At 47.3% G+C, this 16555-nt stretch overlaps 2 protein-coding genes across 2 annotated transcripts in view; one reads left to right on the plus strand and one right to left on the minus strand.

Annotated features, from left to right (window-relative positions):
* Positions 1–2358: 2358 nt before the first annotated feature.
* nots (nothepsin) lies at positions 2359–8845 on the plus strand (the record flags this gene model as incomplete). The annotated part of the gene is made up of 9 exons (XM_083935048.1): positions 2359–2420; positions 3441–3621; positions 3835–3952; positions 4941–5059; positions 6000–6199; positions 7321–7446; positions 7579–7723; positions 7810–7908; positions 8651–8845. 9 exons carry the CDS (start codon positions 2359–2361, stop codon positions 8843–8845), a joined length of 1245 nt encoding a protein of 414 aa, XP_083791174.1.
* A 938-nt stretch (positions 8846–9783) lies between these two features.
* The window catches only part of LOC310962312 (bestrophin-3-like), a 9285-nt gene continuing 2513 nt past the window's right edge, over positions 9784–16555 (minus strand). The window contains exons 4-14 of the mRNA XM_083934725.1: positions 15197–15284; positions 14974–15119; positions 14722–14876; positions 14511–14624; positions 14224–14376; positions 13127–13207; positions 12855–13006; positions 12667–12757; positions 11786–11904; positions 11447–11704; positions 9784–11236 (exon numbers count right to left, since the gene is read on the minus strand). Coding sequence (XP_083790851.1) covers positions 10879–11236; positions 11447–11704; positions 11786–11904; positions 12667–12757; positions 12855–13006; positions 13127–13207; positions 14224–14376; positions 14511–14624; positions 14722–14876; positions 14974–15119; positions 15197–15284 — 1715 coding nt within the window. The 3' untranslated portion in view covers positions 9784–10878. The remainder of the gene's footprint in view (positions 11237–11446; positions 11705–11785; positions 11905–12666; positions 12758–12854; positions 13007–13126; positions 13208–14223; positions 14377–14510; positions 14625–14721; positions 14877–14973; positions 15120–15196; positions 15285–16555) is intronic.

Raw genomic sequence — 16555 nt, forward strand, 5'->3', positions numbered from 1 at the left:
GAGATTTGTTTGTGTTGTTTTCCGTTCATCTCATCTTCAGCCTCTGATCCTGGATCAGGTCTCGGGGGCAGCAGCTTTAGCAGGGGACCCCAAACTTCCCTTTCCCGGGCCACATTAACCAGCTCTAACTGGGGGATCCTGAGGCGTTCCCAGGCCACGGTGTTCCAGGGTCACCGCTGCAGCTTCAGCAGTGGAAGCTTTGAACATCGCCCGCTCCGGTTCGATGCCCCCAACCTCCACAGGGACGCCAGAAAAGCTCCTCCGGAGGTGTGAGGTGAAGGTCTCTGGGACAGGGGCCTCCTCCAGACGGTCCCAGTTCACCCGCACTACTGGTTTGGGTTTACCCGGTGTGTCCAGAACCTTCCCCGTCCTCTGACCCACTCATCCCCAGATGGTGATCAGCTGACAGCTCTGCCCCTCTCTTCACCCGAGTGTCCAAAACATCCGGCCTCAGATCAGATGAGACCATCACAGACTGGATCCTGGACCTTTGGCCTAGTGTGCTCTGGGACCAGGTCCACTTCTGAGCCTCCTTCTGTTCCAACATGGTGTTTGTTAAAGAGGATCCAGGACCAGCACACAAGTCTAACACCAGACGCTGGGGTTTAGATCAGGGAGGCCGTTCCTCCCAATCAGCCTCTCCAGGTGTCTCCATCGTTGCCCACGTGGGCGTTGAAGTCTCCCAGCAGGACTCTGGAGTCCCCTACTGGAGCCCCATGCAGGACTCCATTCAGGGTCTCCAAGAAGGCCCCAGACTCTGAACTGCTGTTCGCTGCATCTGCACCAACAACAGTCAGAGTTCCCCCCCCCACCACCCGCAGGCGTAAGGAGGCCACCCTCTGGTCCACCGGGGTGAACTCCAACACCGCAGCGCTCAGCCGGGGGTTTGAGAGTCTCCCCACACCCGCCCGGCCCCTCACACCCTGGGCCCCTCCAGAGAAGACCAGGGTCCAGCCCCTATCCAGGAGCACGGGTCCAGATCCAGACTGTGTGTGGAGGTGAGCCCCCCCAGATCTAACTGGGAGCTCCACCTCCCTCACAAGCTCCGGCTCCTTCCCCCACAGAGAGGAGACGCTCCACGTCCCCAGAGCCTCTGCTGCCCGGGTCTGGACCCTCCAGGCCCCTCACCCTCACTGCCCCCCGTGCAGCAGCGCCCGACCCCAGAGCCTCTGCTGCCCGGTGATTCAACTAATCATTAAAAAATACATTTACGGGGATTTTAAAGTGAATGTAAATTATTAATAAATCAAATAATTCCAGTTAAATTTACAATTATTAAAAATAAATAAACAAACAAAATGATTCAAAGAACTGGAAAAAAAATAGTTTCACATTAATTTTTAACTGGTTAAAGTTTCAGTATTTTACTAACTATGTTTTTTTCTCACAAAACATGAAAAAGTAAAGTTATTAAACTTAAATAAATGAAAGTTCCTCAGAGTGTTCCTGTTATTTTGTCCACCCTGGACTCATTGTCGGGTCACAGCGACCGAGACCTCGAAGAGTCAACATGAGGTTACACAACCTGAGCTGCTGCAGCGACACACAACTGTTATTATTAATATTATTAATAACATTATTATTGTTATTAACAGGAAGTTCCATCTATTTTAAGTCATTTTGCATCTTTTTGTGCTGGTTTTGCATCTATTTTTAGTCATTTTGCATCTTTTTGTGCTGGTTTTCCATCTATTTTAAGTCATTTTGCATCTTTTTGTGCTGGTTTTGCATCTATTTTTAGTCATTTTGCATCTTTTTGTGGTGGTTTTGCATCTATTTTTAGTCATTTTGCATCTTTTTGTGCTGGTTTTGCATCTATTTTTAGTCATTTTGCATCTTTTTGTGCTGGTTTTGCATCTATTTTTAGTCATTTTGCATCTTTTTGTGCTGGTTTTGCATCTTTTTTTAGTCATTTTGCATCTTTTTGTGGTGGTTTTGCTTCTATTTTTAGTCATTTTGCATCTTTTTGTGCTGGTTTTGCATCTGTTTTTAGTCATTTTGCATCTTTTTGTGCTGGTTTTGCATCTGTTTTTAGTCATTTTGCATCTTTTTGTGCTGGTTTTGCATCTATTTTTAGTCATTTTGCATCTTTTTGTGCTGGTTTTGCATCTATTTTTAGTCATTTTGCATCTTTTTGTGCTGGTTTTGCATCTATTTTTAGTCATTTTGCATCTTTTTGTGCTGGTTTTGCATCTATTTTTAGTCATTTTGCATCTTTGTGGTTGTTTGGTGTATTTTGTAAGAAACATGTTGCCTCAGGTCTCCGGTGCACGAGTCTCTGCTGTGCGTTTGAACCAATCAGAGTCGCCGTGAGCTGTGGAGATAAAAGCTCCTCCTCTGTGGAACCGACCCACAGACATGTTGAGGCTGGTGTTGCTGCAGCTGCTGCTCTGGACATGGACGAGCTCCACGCTGGTCAGGTAACAACAGCAGGAGGAGACTCCACTTAAAGCTGCATCCTCTCTAATGTCCAGCAGGGGGAGACTCCACTTAAAGCTGCATTCTCTCTAATGTCCAGCAGGAGGAGACTCCACTTAAAGCTGCATTCTCTCTAATGTCCAGCAGGAGGAGACTCCACTTAAAGCTGCATTCTCTCTAATGTCCAGCAGGAGGAGACTCCACTTAAAGCTGCATTCTCTCTAATGTCCAGCAGGAGGAGACTCCACTTAAAGCTGCATTCTCTCTAATGTCCAGCAGGGGGAGACTCCACTTAAAGCTGCATTCTCTCTAATGTCCAGCAGGGGGAGACTCCACTTAAAGCTGCATTCTCTCTAATGTCCAGCAGGAGGAGACTCCACTTAAAGCTGCGTTCTCTCTAATGTCCAGCAGGAGGAGACTCCACTTAAAGCTGCATTCTCTCTAATGTCCAGCAGGGGGAGACTCCACTTAAAGCTGCATTCTCTCTAATGTCCAGCAGGGGGAGACTCCACTTAAAGCTGCATTCTCTCTAATGTCCAGCAGGAGGAGACTCCACTTAAAGCTGCGTTCTCTCTAATGTCCAGCAGGAGGAGACTCCACTTAAAGCTGCGTTCTCTCTAATGTCCAGCAGGAGGAGACTCCACTTAAAGCTGCATTCTCTCTAATGTCCAGCAGGAGGAGACTCCACTTAAAGCTGCATTCTCTCTAATGTCCAGCAGGAGGAGACTCCACTTAAAGCTGCATTCTCTCTAATGTCCAGCAGGAGGAGACTCCACTTAAAGCTGCATTCTCTCCAATGTCCAGCAGGAGGAGACTCCACTTAAAGCTGCATTCTCTCTAATGTCCAGCAGGAGGAGACTCCACTTAAAGCTGCATTCTCTCTAATGTCCAGCAGGAGGAGACTCCACTTAAAGCCGCATTCTCTCTAATGTCCAGCAGGAGGAGACTCCACTTAAAGCTGCATTCTCTCTAATGTCCAGCAGGAGGAGACTCCACTTAAAGCTGCGTTCTCTCCCCTTCAGGGTCCCTCTGAGGCGCGGGGCTTCGATCCGTTCCCAGCTGCGGGCCGACGGCCGGCTGCAGGAGTTCCTGAAGGACCACCGCCCCGACATGTTTAACCGGCGCTACGCTCAGTGTTTCCCGCCCGGCACGCCGTCTCTGCGGCTCGGACGCTCCAGCGAGAAGATCTACAACTTCATGGACGTAAGAACGACACTGAACGCATCACGGATGTGCTCAGAACTTCTACGATGGATTTGCGCGATTGTGACAAAAATCTCATACATCGAGTCTTTTGTCGCTAAATGATATTGTTTATTGTTTTACACTTAACTTTACGCTGATGACGTGTGTGTGTGTGTGTGTGTGTGTGTGTGTGTGTGTGTGTGTGTGTGTGTGTGTGTGTGTGTGTGTCAGGCTCAGTATTTCGGTGAAATCACTTTGGGGACTCCAGGGCAGAACTTCTCTGTGGTCTTTGACACCGGCTCCTCCGACCTTTGGGTGCCGTCAACCTACTGTGTCAGCCAAGCCTGTGGTACTACACAACGCTACACAACACTACACAACAATACACTACACTACACAACACTACACTGCACTACACAACACTACACAACACTACGCAACACTACACAACAATACACTACACAACACTACACTACACAACACTACACAACACTACACAACACTACGCAACACTACGCAACACTACACAACACTACACTGCACTACACAGCACTACACAACACTACACAGCACTACACAGCACTACACAACACTACACAACACTACACAGCACTACACAACACTACACAACTCTACACAACACTACACAGCACTACACAACACTACACAACTCTACACAACACTACACAGCACTACACAACACTACACAACTCTACACAACACTACACAACACTACACAGCACTACACAATTCTACACACATCTTTTGTGGTGGTTTTGCATCTATTTTTAGTCATTTTGCATCTTTTTGTGGTGGTTTTGCATCTATTTTTAGTCATTTTGCATCTTTTTGTGATGTTTTGCATCTATTTTTAGTCATTTTGCATCTTTTTGTGATGTTTTGCATCTATTTTTAGTCATTTTGCATCTTTTTGTGCTGGTTTTGCATCTATTTTTAGTCATTTTGTATCTTTTTGTGTTGGTTTTGCATCTATTTTTAGTCATTTTGCATCTTTTTGTGGTGGTTTTGCATCTATTTCTAGTCATTTTGCATCTTTTTAGTCGTCTTTAATCTGTTTGTGCTGTACAGACACTATACATATATATTTTTTAATTGTTTTGTCTTCGTATTCTGTAGATTTTGCTCTTATCTATTTTCACAAGATAATCCAACTCTATAAATAACACAACACAAGTGTTCGTGTTTGTGTTGGTATTTCAAAAGCCTGTGTTTTAGGGTCAGGACGGCACGACAACATGGTTTACTGTGTTCCTGATAAGAAGTTCACGGTATGTGTGTGTGTGTGTGTGTGTGTGTGTGTGTGTGTGTGTTTGCAGCGTTGCACAAGCGCTTCAGGGCGTTTGACTCCTCTTCTTTCCATCACGACGGTCGGATGTTCGGGATTCACTACGGGTCGGGGCACCTGCTGGGAGTCATGGCCAGAGACACACTGAAGGTCCACTTTTATTCAACTCTACCAAAGTTTGTTACTGTAACGATTACGAGAGAATAAGTCATCAAATGTGCGAACACTCTGGGAATCCTGGTGGCCGAATACGTTCAGACACAAATGATCTATCTGCGAAGTCCCTGGTCCGTCTGAATCCACAGTAAACAGAAGTATGAACGTCTTTTTAAGAGATGCTGGAGGTGTTATCGTCTCAGTCTAGGAAATACGGTTTAAAACACTTGAATGAAGGCGAGTAGCCGAATGGTCACGATCATTTTTTCCTGTCCAAAAAGGAAGTAATGCACATGCACGTGTTTTAAACCGTAAAAAAAAAAACTCATATGCATGACATTAACATTTAGAGAAAAGAAATACAGATTCTGGAGTCATGAAATTATCTCATCTCATCTTCATCCGCTTATCCGGGGTTGGGTCGCGGGGGCAGCAGCTTTAGCAGCATGGAGATCTAATCTCTCCACCTGGTCCTGGGTCTTCCCCGAGGCCTCCTCCCAGCTGGACGTGCCTGGAACACCTCCCTAGGGAGGCGCCCAGGGTTCATCCTTACCAGATGATCCTGAACCACCTCAACTGGCTCCTTTCAACGCAAAGGAGCAGCGGCTCTACTCCGAGTTCCTCACGGATGGTTGAACTTGTAATGTCCACATAAATTGTCCCATTTATTAAGGTCATACCAGAACGCTTCATAAATCGTGTCCCGTTGCTACATGTTCTGGGTTTACATATTCAGGTTAATACAAAACTAACTTCAAGAAACAACCTCAAGAGCGTCCGAGTTTTTGGCACAATTCCTTAAAAAATAACTCAATCTCTATTGGTAAATGAGCCGTGAGGGATTCGGAAGATTTGTTTTGGCCCCATGTCGCTAAAGAAGCTAAAGTTGCACTCGATGGTATAATATTCTGTAATCGGTTGTCTTCTGGTCCAGGTCGGGGGTCTGACCGTGCTGAACCAGGAGTTCGGCGAGTCGGTCTACGAGCCCGGTGCCGCATTTGTAATGGCGAGGTTCGACGGTGTTCTGGGGATGGGTTACCCGTCCCTGGCGGAGATCCTTGGAAACCCCGTTTTCGACAACTTGCTGGCGCAGAAGACGGTGGACAAGCCGGTCTTCTCCTTCTACCTCAGCAGGTGCGATCCCCTTTTGCCCAGACTGATGCCACGACTTACAAGTTTGTCTATTTTGAAGCATTCACGCTGGGAGGTCATCAGTACGACCAGTTTGCTCGGGTCCCTTGGAGTGAGGAGCATTTATTGTTGTTCCTACCTTTACAGGTTTCATCATTTGGAAGTTTTAATTCACATTTTCGTGTGGTTTCCAAACCACACCAGTCCTCCGGGATCAAGGATCCACAGAGTTTTGGGTGCTTAAAGGTGTTTTCTGAAGAGGTTTGGAAAGGGTCTAGGGTTTTCCAAAGTTCCAAAGGGTTTCAGGTGATGCAGAACATTTACCTGTATTTTAAGAGAGTCCAAAAAGTTAGAGTTCAAGGGTTTAAGACGGATTGAGAGGGCTCCAAAGATTTAGAGCATCCCTTTGCAGTTTTGGGGGAACACACAGGACTAGTGTTTTGGGGACAACGCTGTGTTTAGGGGTTCCTTTGGCCTCCATATCAAAATGCTTTAGGGTGGTCCAAATGTTTTAATCAGATGGTTCCAGAAGGATCCAAGACAATGAGGTGCTTCAGTGAGTTACCTAGTGTTTTAGGATGGTCCGGGGTGTTCAAGTGTTACTGAGGGGGTCCATGCAGCAGAGTTTTAGTGTTTTAAGGTACTCTCTTGAGTTGTGATGGAGATGATACACAGTCTCGCCTCGTCTCACTGGTGTGAACTGGCTGGTTTCAGAACTCTGCAGACCTGGAGGTTGCAAGTTCCGACTCGTCTCTTTGCGAATCTTTGCTCTGAACTGGGCTTTAGGGTTTCCATGAAGTTCCAGAGAGGAAACCAAGACGTCTTGGGTCCTTGGTCCCAGGGTTCTTGAAGGCCTGCGAGAATGCTCATTAATGAATGGATTTGTTTGGTTTGGTTGGATTATTATTCTGCTGACTCTTGCGATATGGCTTGAGACATTTGGTCCCAAGAGATCCAGAGAGATCTATGATTTGTGAAGGTTTCAGGGACTTCATCGTTTGGTCCCAGGAATGTCCAGAGGACTCTAGGAATAATGAATCCTCGGTGGTTTGATAAAGTCTTTGAGGTTCATAAACAAAGAGTGAACATGTTTGTTGATTGAAATGTGATTTTTGTCCCTGCAGGAGAACAAGTAGCGGCAACCCAGAAGGCGAACTGTTGCTAGGTGGAACGGACGAGGCGTTGTACAGCGGACCAATCAACTGGCTTCCTGTGTCTGCTAAGGGATACTGGCAGATCAAGATGGACAGGTTCACCTTTGGCTCTTGACCACAACCAACATCCCATCCCCAGCTAAATGCCAGGAGCTTTAGTCCCGTTGATGATCGTAAAACAAGCCTTCACAGTCTCCTTGCAAATCATGATCTCTGTCTATGTTTCAGTGTCGGGGTGCAGGGTGTAAGTTCGTTCTGTCCTAACGGTTGCCAGGCGATTGTGGATACTGGCACCTCCCTCATCGCTGGACCGACCAACGACATCCTCAGACTTCAGCAGCTGATTGGAGCCTCGCCCACAAACATAGGAGAGGTTAAACAACATCTAATTATATATTCTAAAGGATAAACACATTTTATATGAACCTCATTGGATCTTTACCTTTGTGTGTGTTTCAGTTCCTCATCGACTGTGTCAGATTGTCCAGTTTGCCTCATGTGACATTCGTCCTCGGTGGAAAAGAGTACACACTGACTGCTGAGCACTACGTTAGGAAGGTATGTCATGGTTTAGTTACCAAACGACTGGCAGACCAGCAGTTGTCTATGTCTGTTTTGACATACTTATAAGGATTACATTGTTAACATTTATAGGGTCTGGGTCAAGGACTGGGATCTAGAAGGTTTTGAGGTATTTTAAAGGTTTTCTGAGGTGCTCAAGAGTTCAGCAGAGCCTCAAGGTCTAAGGGTACCACACGGTTCCTCGGTTTCTCAGATGGAGTTCAAGGGAGTTTTCAAGGAAGTTTGTAATGATTAATGTCTCCTCTCTGGTTCAGTGTAATGCAAATTACCAACTGGAGGGGTCGGGATCGAATCGCCGATCTTCCAAATAGATCTGCTCTCTCTCTCCTGAGCCACCGCCGCCCCCTTGTTGGATTCTTGGTACACAGTTTGAGGAATTTCTTCTAGTTTCAGGGAAATCCTGGAATGGTACGGCATCTAAGGGTTTCAGGGGGGTTGTAGGAGGTCCTTGGATGTTCCAAGATGTTCAAGTCTACGTCTCAAACCTTGTGCCCGAGAAGAACAAGTTTCAAGTTTCCATCCGACCCCCCCCCCTTATTGGACCCTTGCACTTCAGATGTTGAGGTTTTGTCTGTTTTTCGATCTTGGACCTGAGGGAAACAATGATTTGTTAAGTTATATGTCCCATGGTTGACATGGCTAATAAACTAGAAACAGAAATACAGTCTGTACTCAGATGTCCTCTTCAAAAGCCATCTGTCTTTGTCTCTATCTCCAGGAGATGCTTGGTGACAAGGAGTTGTGCTTCAGTGGTTTCCAGGCCGTGGACATTGTTTCCCCTCAAGGGCCCCTGTGGATTCTGGGAGATGTATTTCTGACAGAGTACTACACCGTCTTTGACAGAGGACAGGACCGGGTCGGCTTTGCTTCTGTTAAGCACCCAAACTCAAACCCGTCAGTTATCAGTAGCTGACGACTGCATCAACAATAAGTCCTGTACAATAAAAAGAATCAAAAACATAACAGCATTTTTTAATTCTTTTGTGTGAATCATGAGATCAGCTGCCCAACAACACGGCCCAATCACAGAACATCCTCCGATTACATCATCAAGGACAAACAACGATCATTAGTCAAACTGTTGATTATGGCCTTGGTGACACCATTCTTAATCTTTGGTGACCCCTTCACAAATCAGTCAAGTTTTATTTAAAAAAACACAGTGCAGTACAGTTTTTGGTGATTCAGCAGAGGCAACAGACACTGTATAATCATAACTTCAGCTACATTTACAAAAACAAGCTGTTATCATGTAAACACCGGCAATTCTTGTGCAGGAAAAGATTCTAGAAACCCTTAAAGTCCAGTCAGTAATCCTGAGTTCTTGCTCTAATCAGTCACCACACTGTCCTTCCGCACCGGGCCAAAACAGGTTTTTCGGGTCAAGCCTAGTGCGTTTGACCAGTGTGAGTGCAACCGCTCCGCGCATAACTGTGGACAGCTGGCCGTCCACGACCCGTCTGAGAGAGGTGGGCTTTAGTAAAGCACGTTTGCACGTGTACGAGCACGAGCGTGCGCACGTGTACGAGCACGAGGCCTACGGCGGTTCTGAGGTCATTTCCTGTGCGCCTGTTGGGACGTAGAAAAAAGACGGAGGGACCATGCGCGGACATTTCAAACAATGGCGGTGAAAGGTTCACGTTGGTGTGATGCGGAGGTGGAGTGTTTACTGCAGATTTGGTCGATGAAAAGATTCAAAAACAGTCGACAAGACGCACAAAAACTCCGAGGTCTACGGAAAGATCTGGAAACAAAGCCATGCATCGCCATGACGTCATCAATGCGTGTGACGTGTTACGGCGTGATGACGTATAGGCAGCAAGAAGCATTCTCCGAGGCCCAGGTAGTGTGAGTACAAACGGGCCTGGAGGGGGGGACAAGGACCCTAAAGCCCGGGGCACGGTGCGGAGGCACAGTGGGAGGGCGCCCTTAGTGTTGAAACCAAAGCTGAAGTGTGTTCAGCTGCAGTTCCTCTAATGGCCACCAGGTGACATCCAAGAAAATGCTGACTGCACTGAAGTCAGTACAATTTTTCCACTACAGGTTCAGCTCTTGGTGGCTAATTTCACTTCCTCTAATTTGCATTTAGTGGTTTTTCAGTTAACAAAATATTAAGGCATAAAAAAGGCATTTTTCTTGAACAGCTCATCGAGCTCAACCGTGTTGGTGGTTGCTTGCTTTTCCCATTTTTGCCCATTTTCTGATCTTAAAAGTTGACTACCAGTGTTATCTTTCTTTTTGTTCTTTAGTGCACTATCTTAGGGTCAAGGGTGAGGGTTTATCTCCAGTGACTTAAGGGGCCTTCACATGATAAGCTTTTTTGCGCTGGGCTCAGCGTGAGGTTGGACGCAGCGACCTAGTTAACGGCTAAATCAACGTTAGCTCATAAACTGCCTATTCACAAACCGGGTGTGGCTGCTTATAAACCCCTGACGTTACGTTTTCTTCCCAGATCTCGATACGACTTTAATGTTACGTTAAATAGTTGGGGAAGTTCGGACACACAATAAGTTTTTCCTCCATCTTTCTAACTGGCTTGGTGTCGCTCGAAAAGTAAACGTCACACTTGAAGCTTCTATCTTATTGGTTGAGCTGTTGAAAGGTCAGCGGCAACAAGGTCAAAGTTCAACTGGTTTGAACTTTGAGCGCAGCGGCACAGAGGCAAATTTGAGCGGTGCGCGTAGCTTCATTGGGTGCTTCAGCCTCTTCCATAGGAAATGAATGGAACAGCCAGCGTAAAGCGTTTTCACTGCATATCATGTGTAAGGGCCTTAAACTCGACAACAAGAGGTAAACCCAAACTCAAGGCTTCACAACATCCCTTTAGAGATCGGAGATTTCTAAACAACTTTCCTCCTGAGTAAAGTCATTACCAGCTCTGAGAGCAGCTTTCTTTGGGCAGTTTCATGTTACTGTGTAAGTGGTTCTCATTTGTCCTCCAAGCTGTCATTGGGAGTCCTGGTTTTTGATGTCTTCGCTGCTGTTGTTGGTTCCTTCCTCCTCCTCGTCCTCGGTCCCTGACACTCCCTGGAAGTCGTGATCGTACTCGGGGTCAGGGAGCTGCAGAGTGTCGGTAGGTGGACCCGGTGCTCGTCGGGATTGGAATCGAGCCAGGCCTCGTTTCCGCCTTCCCAGAGCCTTTGGGCTCGGCAGGCTGCGGACGGACGCTTTTGATGACTGCCTTGAGAACTGGAGGGAGAACTGGCGCCCCCGTGGACGGGTCGGCGGGCGACTCGTCCAGCGGAATTCCTTGGGTCCCAGCTGGGTAGGGGAACAACAGACTAAGGAGCCTGTCCTGGAAACACTAACAAACAAGAATGAGTCAGACCACAAAGGGAAGTTCAAGGAGTAGAAAGGCAGGAGTATAAAATATTAAAGAGAAGCATTTAACCAAAGCTCGGGTCGACTGATTGCTAGACATTTTGGTATTCCCATAATCTAAAACCCGCTGTATAATGGTTTAAACAAGTTGGACAAACAAGCAGTGGAAAGTCAAAAGGGACCACTGAATCACCTCGGGGAAAAGGAGCCCGGTGCCTCCTCAGTGGGGGAGGGATCCAGTCCATTCTGAGGTTTTGCCATTTCACCTTTGCCAGAAGAGTCAATATTGTGCCGGACATTTCCTGACAACGGAGGGCTGACGACGAGCTGGGGGAAAGTGGTAGAAGGCGATCTTTCAGGGGATGGGGGGTTGCTGCTGACCTCCCGTAAGGTGGAAAGGGTGTCCCTGGCCGGGGAGGGTATACCCATGTCCTCTGAGCGTGGATGTGTACTGTTAACGCAGTCAGACACAGACGATGTTAGCCACTAATCAGCCACCATCTTTATTACTTTAAATGGAGCCGTACTGAACCTGAAGTCCGGGAAGAAGCTTCCTGTTGCGTCACTGCTGTGTCGTTTGAAGATGGGGCGATGAGGTCGGAGCTCAGGAGGCTCCTGAACGCTCAGCAGCCGGCGGACTCGACCCAGAACCTGTAAACATCAAAAGATATGAGAAATGTCATATTCTGTAAACATGGAAGGAGGTTTTTCCATTCAGGACTCAAGCAAACAACAAATCAGGATTGTTTCTTTACCACGTTAAGAAATGTATAATCTGAACGTAGAGACTGAACTTCATCGACCTGTGTTGTCTATGTGTACCAGTCATCTACATTTTGGTTGCATTTACATAACTGACCCTTCGCTAAGCTCCTCAATAGAACGGACAGCTGTAGGAGAACATTTGTAGGATTTACAAACTACATAAATGATTGCGGGGCGCACAGTGTTGTAGTGGTTCGCACTGTTGCCTCACAGCAAGAGGGTCCCTGGTTTGAATGGTTCTGTGTAGAGTTTGCATGTTGTCCCCGTGTCTGCGTGGGTTTTCTCCGGGTTCTCCGGTTTCCTCCCACAGTCCAAAGACGTGCAGGTGTTCGGTTCATTGATGACTCTAAATCACCCGTAGGTGTGAATGGTTGTCTGTCTCTGTGCGTCTCTATGTGTCCTGTGATAGACTGGCGTCCTGTCCAGGGTGGACCCCGCCTCACGCCCGATGTCAGCTGGGATCGACTCCAGCCCCCCGCGACCCCGACAGGGACAAGCGGTTGAAGAGGATGGATGGATAAATGGTTGCAAAGAGGTCTGTCTTAATCCCTTATATATGTACAAAGTGGTGTTTATCGAGTATCAGGCTGTTCAATGACAAACAATCACACAAATATTTGACAGAGGTGATAGAAAACATTGAAATACCGACTCCTGCCGCCAAGCCAAAACAGAGTCCTGTTGCCGTGGACGATTGTCGTTGACGTCGGCCTCATCGACCTGCAGGATGTCGGAGAGTCTGGAAGAGACATTGGATGACATAGTTGCCTTCAATCAGTCGACCTGCTTGGTGGACATTTCCCAGTGTGTACTGTGTAAAACGTGCGCGTATTGACCCCATGTCGGTGGTGGAGCCGAGGAACGAAGGGATGCAGTAGTCGGCGGCAGCCAGCGTGTACGGTGGGCGCGCCTCGCAGTCGTTCCAGTACATGTCTTTGGTCATATGAGGCAGGTTCATGTGCATCTCGTCGACAGCCAGCAGAGACACCTGGAGGGACAGATACACAAGAAGTGACCAATGGGAGCTACGATGCTACAGCCAACAACAACAACAACGTGTGTCACATAACATCGCGCTTCTGTTGGAGCGCTGGGATTCGCTGCCGACCTGAAGGTTCCTGTCGATGATCCAGTTGGCTTCAAAGTCGTCATCGTCCTCTCCGAACGGGTTGATCAGCTGCTCCGCTACCTGACGAGTTCAGTCACACATAATTCAGAGGGTCTCCAGTAGGAACTCGTTGGCTTGTGGTCGCAGACAGGAAGTCGGACAGTATTAAGAGACGGACCTGTTCTTTGTTGTGTCTAGATGGTTTCAAGAACTCTTGCAAGGATCGCTGCCTGTTAAACTATCTTTGCCTTAACCATTCAAGGTCCACGCCCAACTTCAACCGTCTAACCATAACCATTCAAGGTCAACGCCCAACTTTAACCATCTAACCATAACCATTCAAGGTCAACGCCCAACTTTAACCATCTAACCATAACCATTCAAGGTCAACGCCCAACTTTAACCATCTAACCATAACCATTTAAGGTCAACGCCTAACTTCAACCATCTAACCATAACCATTCAAGGTCAACGCCCAACTTCAACCGTCTAACCATAACCATTCAAGGTCAACGCCCAACTTTAACCATCTAACCATAACCATTCAAGGTCAACGCCCAACTTTAACCATCTAACCATAACCATTCAAGGTCAACGCCCAACTTTAACCATCTAACCATAACCATTTAAGGTCAACGCCTAACTTCAACCATCTAACCATAACCATTCAAGGTCAACGCCCAACTTCAACCGTCTAACCATAACCATTCAAGGTCAACGCCCAACTTCAACCGTCTAACCATAACCATTCAAGGTCAACGCCTAACTTCAACCATCTAACCATAACCATTCAAGGTCAACACCCAACTTCAACCGTCTAACCATAACCATTCAAGGTCAACGCCCAACTTCAACCGTCTAACCATAACCATTCAAGGTCAACGCCTAACTTCAACCATCTAACCATAACCATTCAAGGTCAACACCCAACTTCAACCATCTAACCATAACCATTTAAGGTCAATGCCTAACTCTAACCGTCTAACTTTTACCATCCGAGGTCGACGCCTAAGCCTGACCCGTCTAACCGTGACCATGTGGCGAGGTATTCCCAAACCCTGGGTTACCATCCAGACACGACTGTCGGTCATCCGCACCTTGAGCCAACCGGAGTAGAAGAAGAACTGCAGCAGCGTGAAGACGGGGACGTACAGGTCGAGGTCGTGACCTTGGTGTTTCTGCGCGGGGTCGAGGAACTGGCGACCGATCAGACAAGCGAAGAAGAAGGTGTAGACGGCGAGAGTGACGACCTGAAGAGAGAGAGAGAGAGAGGCTTAACCGTACAGCCCTCCCTCACGCTGAGTGGGAGAGTCAGAGCACTGATTCAGTTACAGTAATGACGAGGATGTGATTAGAGGAGCCGCATCCCATTTAAACATGTTACGGTGACGGATGGTGCGTATGAAGGAGGGAGACAGGCCTGTGTGTAGACCAGCGGGATGCCGACCCAGTCGTAGCCGAAGAGAGTCGCGCACCACGTCCTGAACTGGTTCATCTCCTAAAGACAGACACAGATTCAGCCGAGTCTCACGTTTCTCTGACCTCATGTGTTTTCACTTCTCTCTCATGTTTGGAAACAAAGGGTTCAGCGTCACGTTGAGAATGTTCTGCAGGTCGATGCTGTCTTGGATGCGTCCTTCCTGTCGCGCTTTGGACGCCAAGTTGGAGAACCAGACGACGGGGATCCAGTACTTGAGGTGAGGAGAGCGGACGTCCTCAAACACCTTCCTCTCCTCTGGAGTCATGAAACCTGCGGACAGAAGCAGCCGTCACAGTGTGATCTGACCCCGTACGAGCGCTGTACCGTATTAGTGCCCGCGCTGTAAACGCGGGTAAGTCCAGCTCACCTGCCTCCACCACGTGGTCCACGGTGGGGAAGCGTTTGCAGACGGCGGTGCTGACGGAGCGCAAGATGAGCAGCGACGTCAGGTTGACGTAGCGCACCAGGGTCCGGCGCAGCAGGCGTCCGTACTCGTCTTTACCCTGAACACAGCTGCAGGAAACAGAGCGGTGTGAATGCGTCGACCACGGGAGGAAGTGCGTGGTTAGCGCTGACTCGGCGTCTGGTACCTGGAGATGAGGATCATGAGGCGGTCCGGCCACGGCAGGTTCACGAACTGGTTCCACCACCGGTTCACGACCAGCGTCACATAAAAGCCTGAAACGCAAACGCACCGACCTTTAGTTTCAGCGCGTAAACGTTAAATGTTAGAGACACACAAAGATCACAACACGCGGAATAAACGCGACCTTTAGATTTAGTCCTTACTTAACCGTCTCCTTTAGTTGTCTAAACTTAACCGTCTTCATTAGTCGTCTAAACTTAACCGTCTCCTTTAGTTGTCTAAACTTAACCGTCTCCTTTACTCGTCTAAACTTAACCGTCTAAACTTAACCGTCACCTTTACTCGTCTAAACTTAACCGTCTAAACTTAACGTCTCCTTTAGTCGTCTAAACTTAACCGTCTAAACTTAACCGTCTCCTTTAGTGGTTTAAACTTAACCGTCTCCTTTAGTCGTCTAAACTTAACCGTCTCCTTAAATCGTCTAAACGTAACCGTCTCCTTTAGTCGTCTAAACTTAACCGTCGCCTTTAGTGTCTAAACTTAACCGTCTAAACTTAAAGGAGACGGTTAAGTTTAGACGACAAAAGGAGACGTTTAAGTTTAGACGACTAAAGGAGACGCTTAAGTTTAGAAGGTTAAGTTAAGACGACAAAAGGAGACGGTTAAGTTTAGACGACAGAAGGAGACGGTTAAGTTTAGACGACTAAAGGAGACGGTTAAGTTCAGACGAGTAAAGGAGACGGTTAAGTTTAGACAACTGAAGGAGACGGTTAAGTTTAGATGACTACAGGAGACGGTTAAGTTTAGACGACTAAAGGAGACGGTTAAGTTTAGACGACTAAAGGAGACGGTTAAGTTTAGACGACTAAAGGTGAGGGTTAAGTTTAGACGACTAAAGGAGACGGTTAAGTTTAGACGACTAAAGGAGACGGTTAAGTTCAGACGTGTAAAGGTGACGGTTAAGTTTAGACGACTAAAGGAGACGGTTAAGTTCAGACGACTAAAGGAGACGGTTAAGTTTAGACGACTACAGGAGACGGTTAAGTTTAGACCACTAAAGGAGACGGTTAAGTTTAGACTAAAGGCGACGGTTAAGTTCAGACCACTAAAGTAGACGGTTAAGTGAAATAAAAACAGGGTTGGAGAGGAGCACAGTGTTCTGTGTGGATCAGGGATCAGACACTTAAACACTCTGCTGCTTTCAGCCTCTCTGCTCTTTAATGATCTGTTTCCATTAGCAGCGTGCTAATGAGGCGACCGCACCCCGCTGCCCGCCGGTGGTTCGATTCCAGCGCCAGTGTAGTGTTCAGTCTCTAACAGCGGTGGAAGAAGTCAGCGTGTGTATTCGCTCCTGTCATTATTA

This window comes from Echiichthys vipera, assembly GCF_963691815.1.
Source record: "Echiichthys vipera genome assembly, chromosome: 20".
NCBI classification, from domain to species: Eukaryota; Metazoa; Chordata; class Actinopteri; order Perciformes; family Trachinidae; genus Echiichthys; species Echiichthys vipera.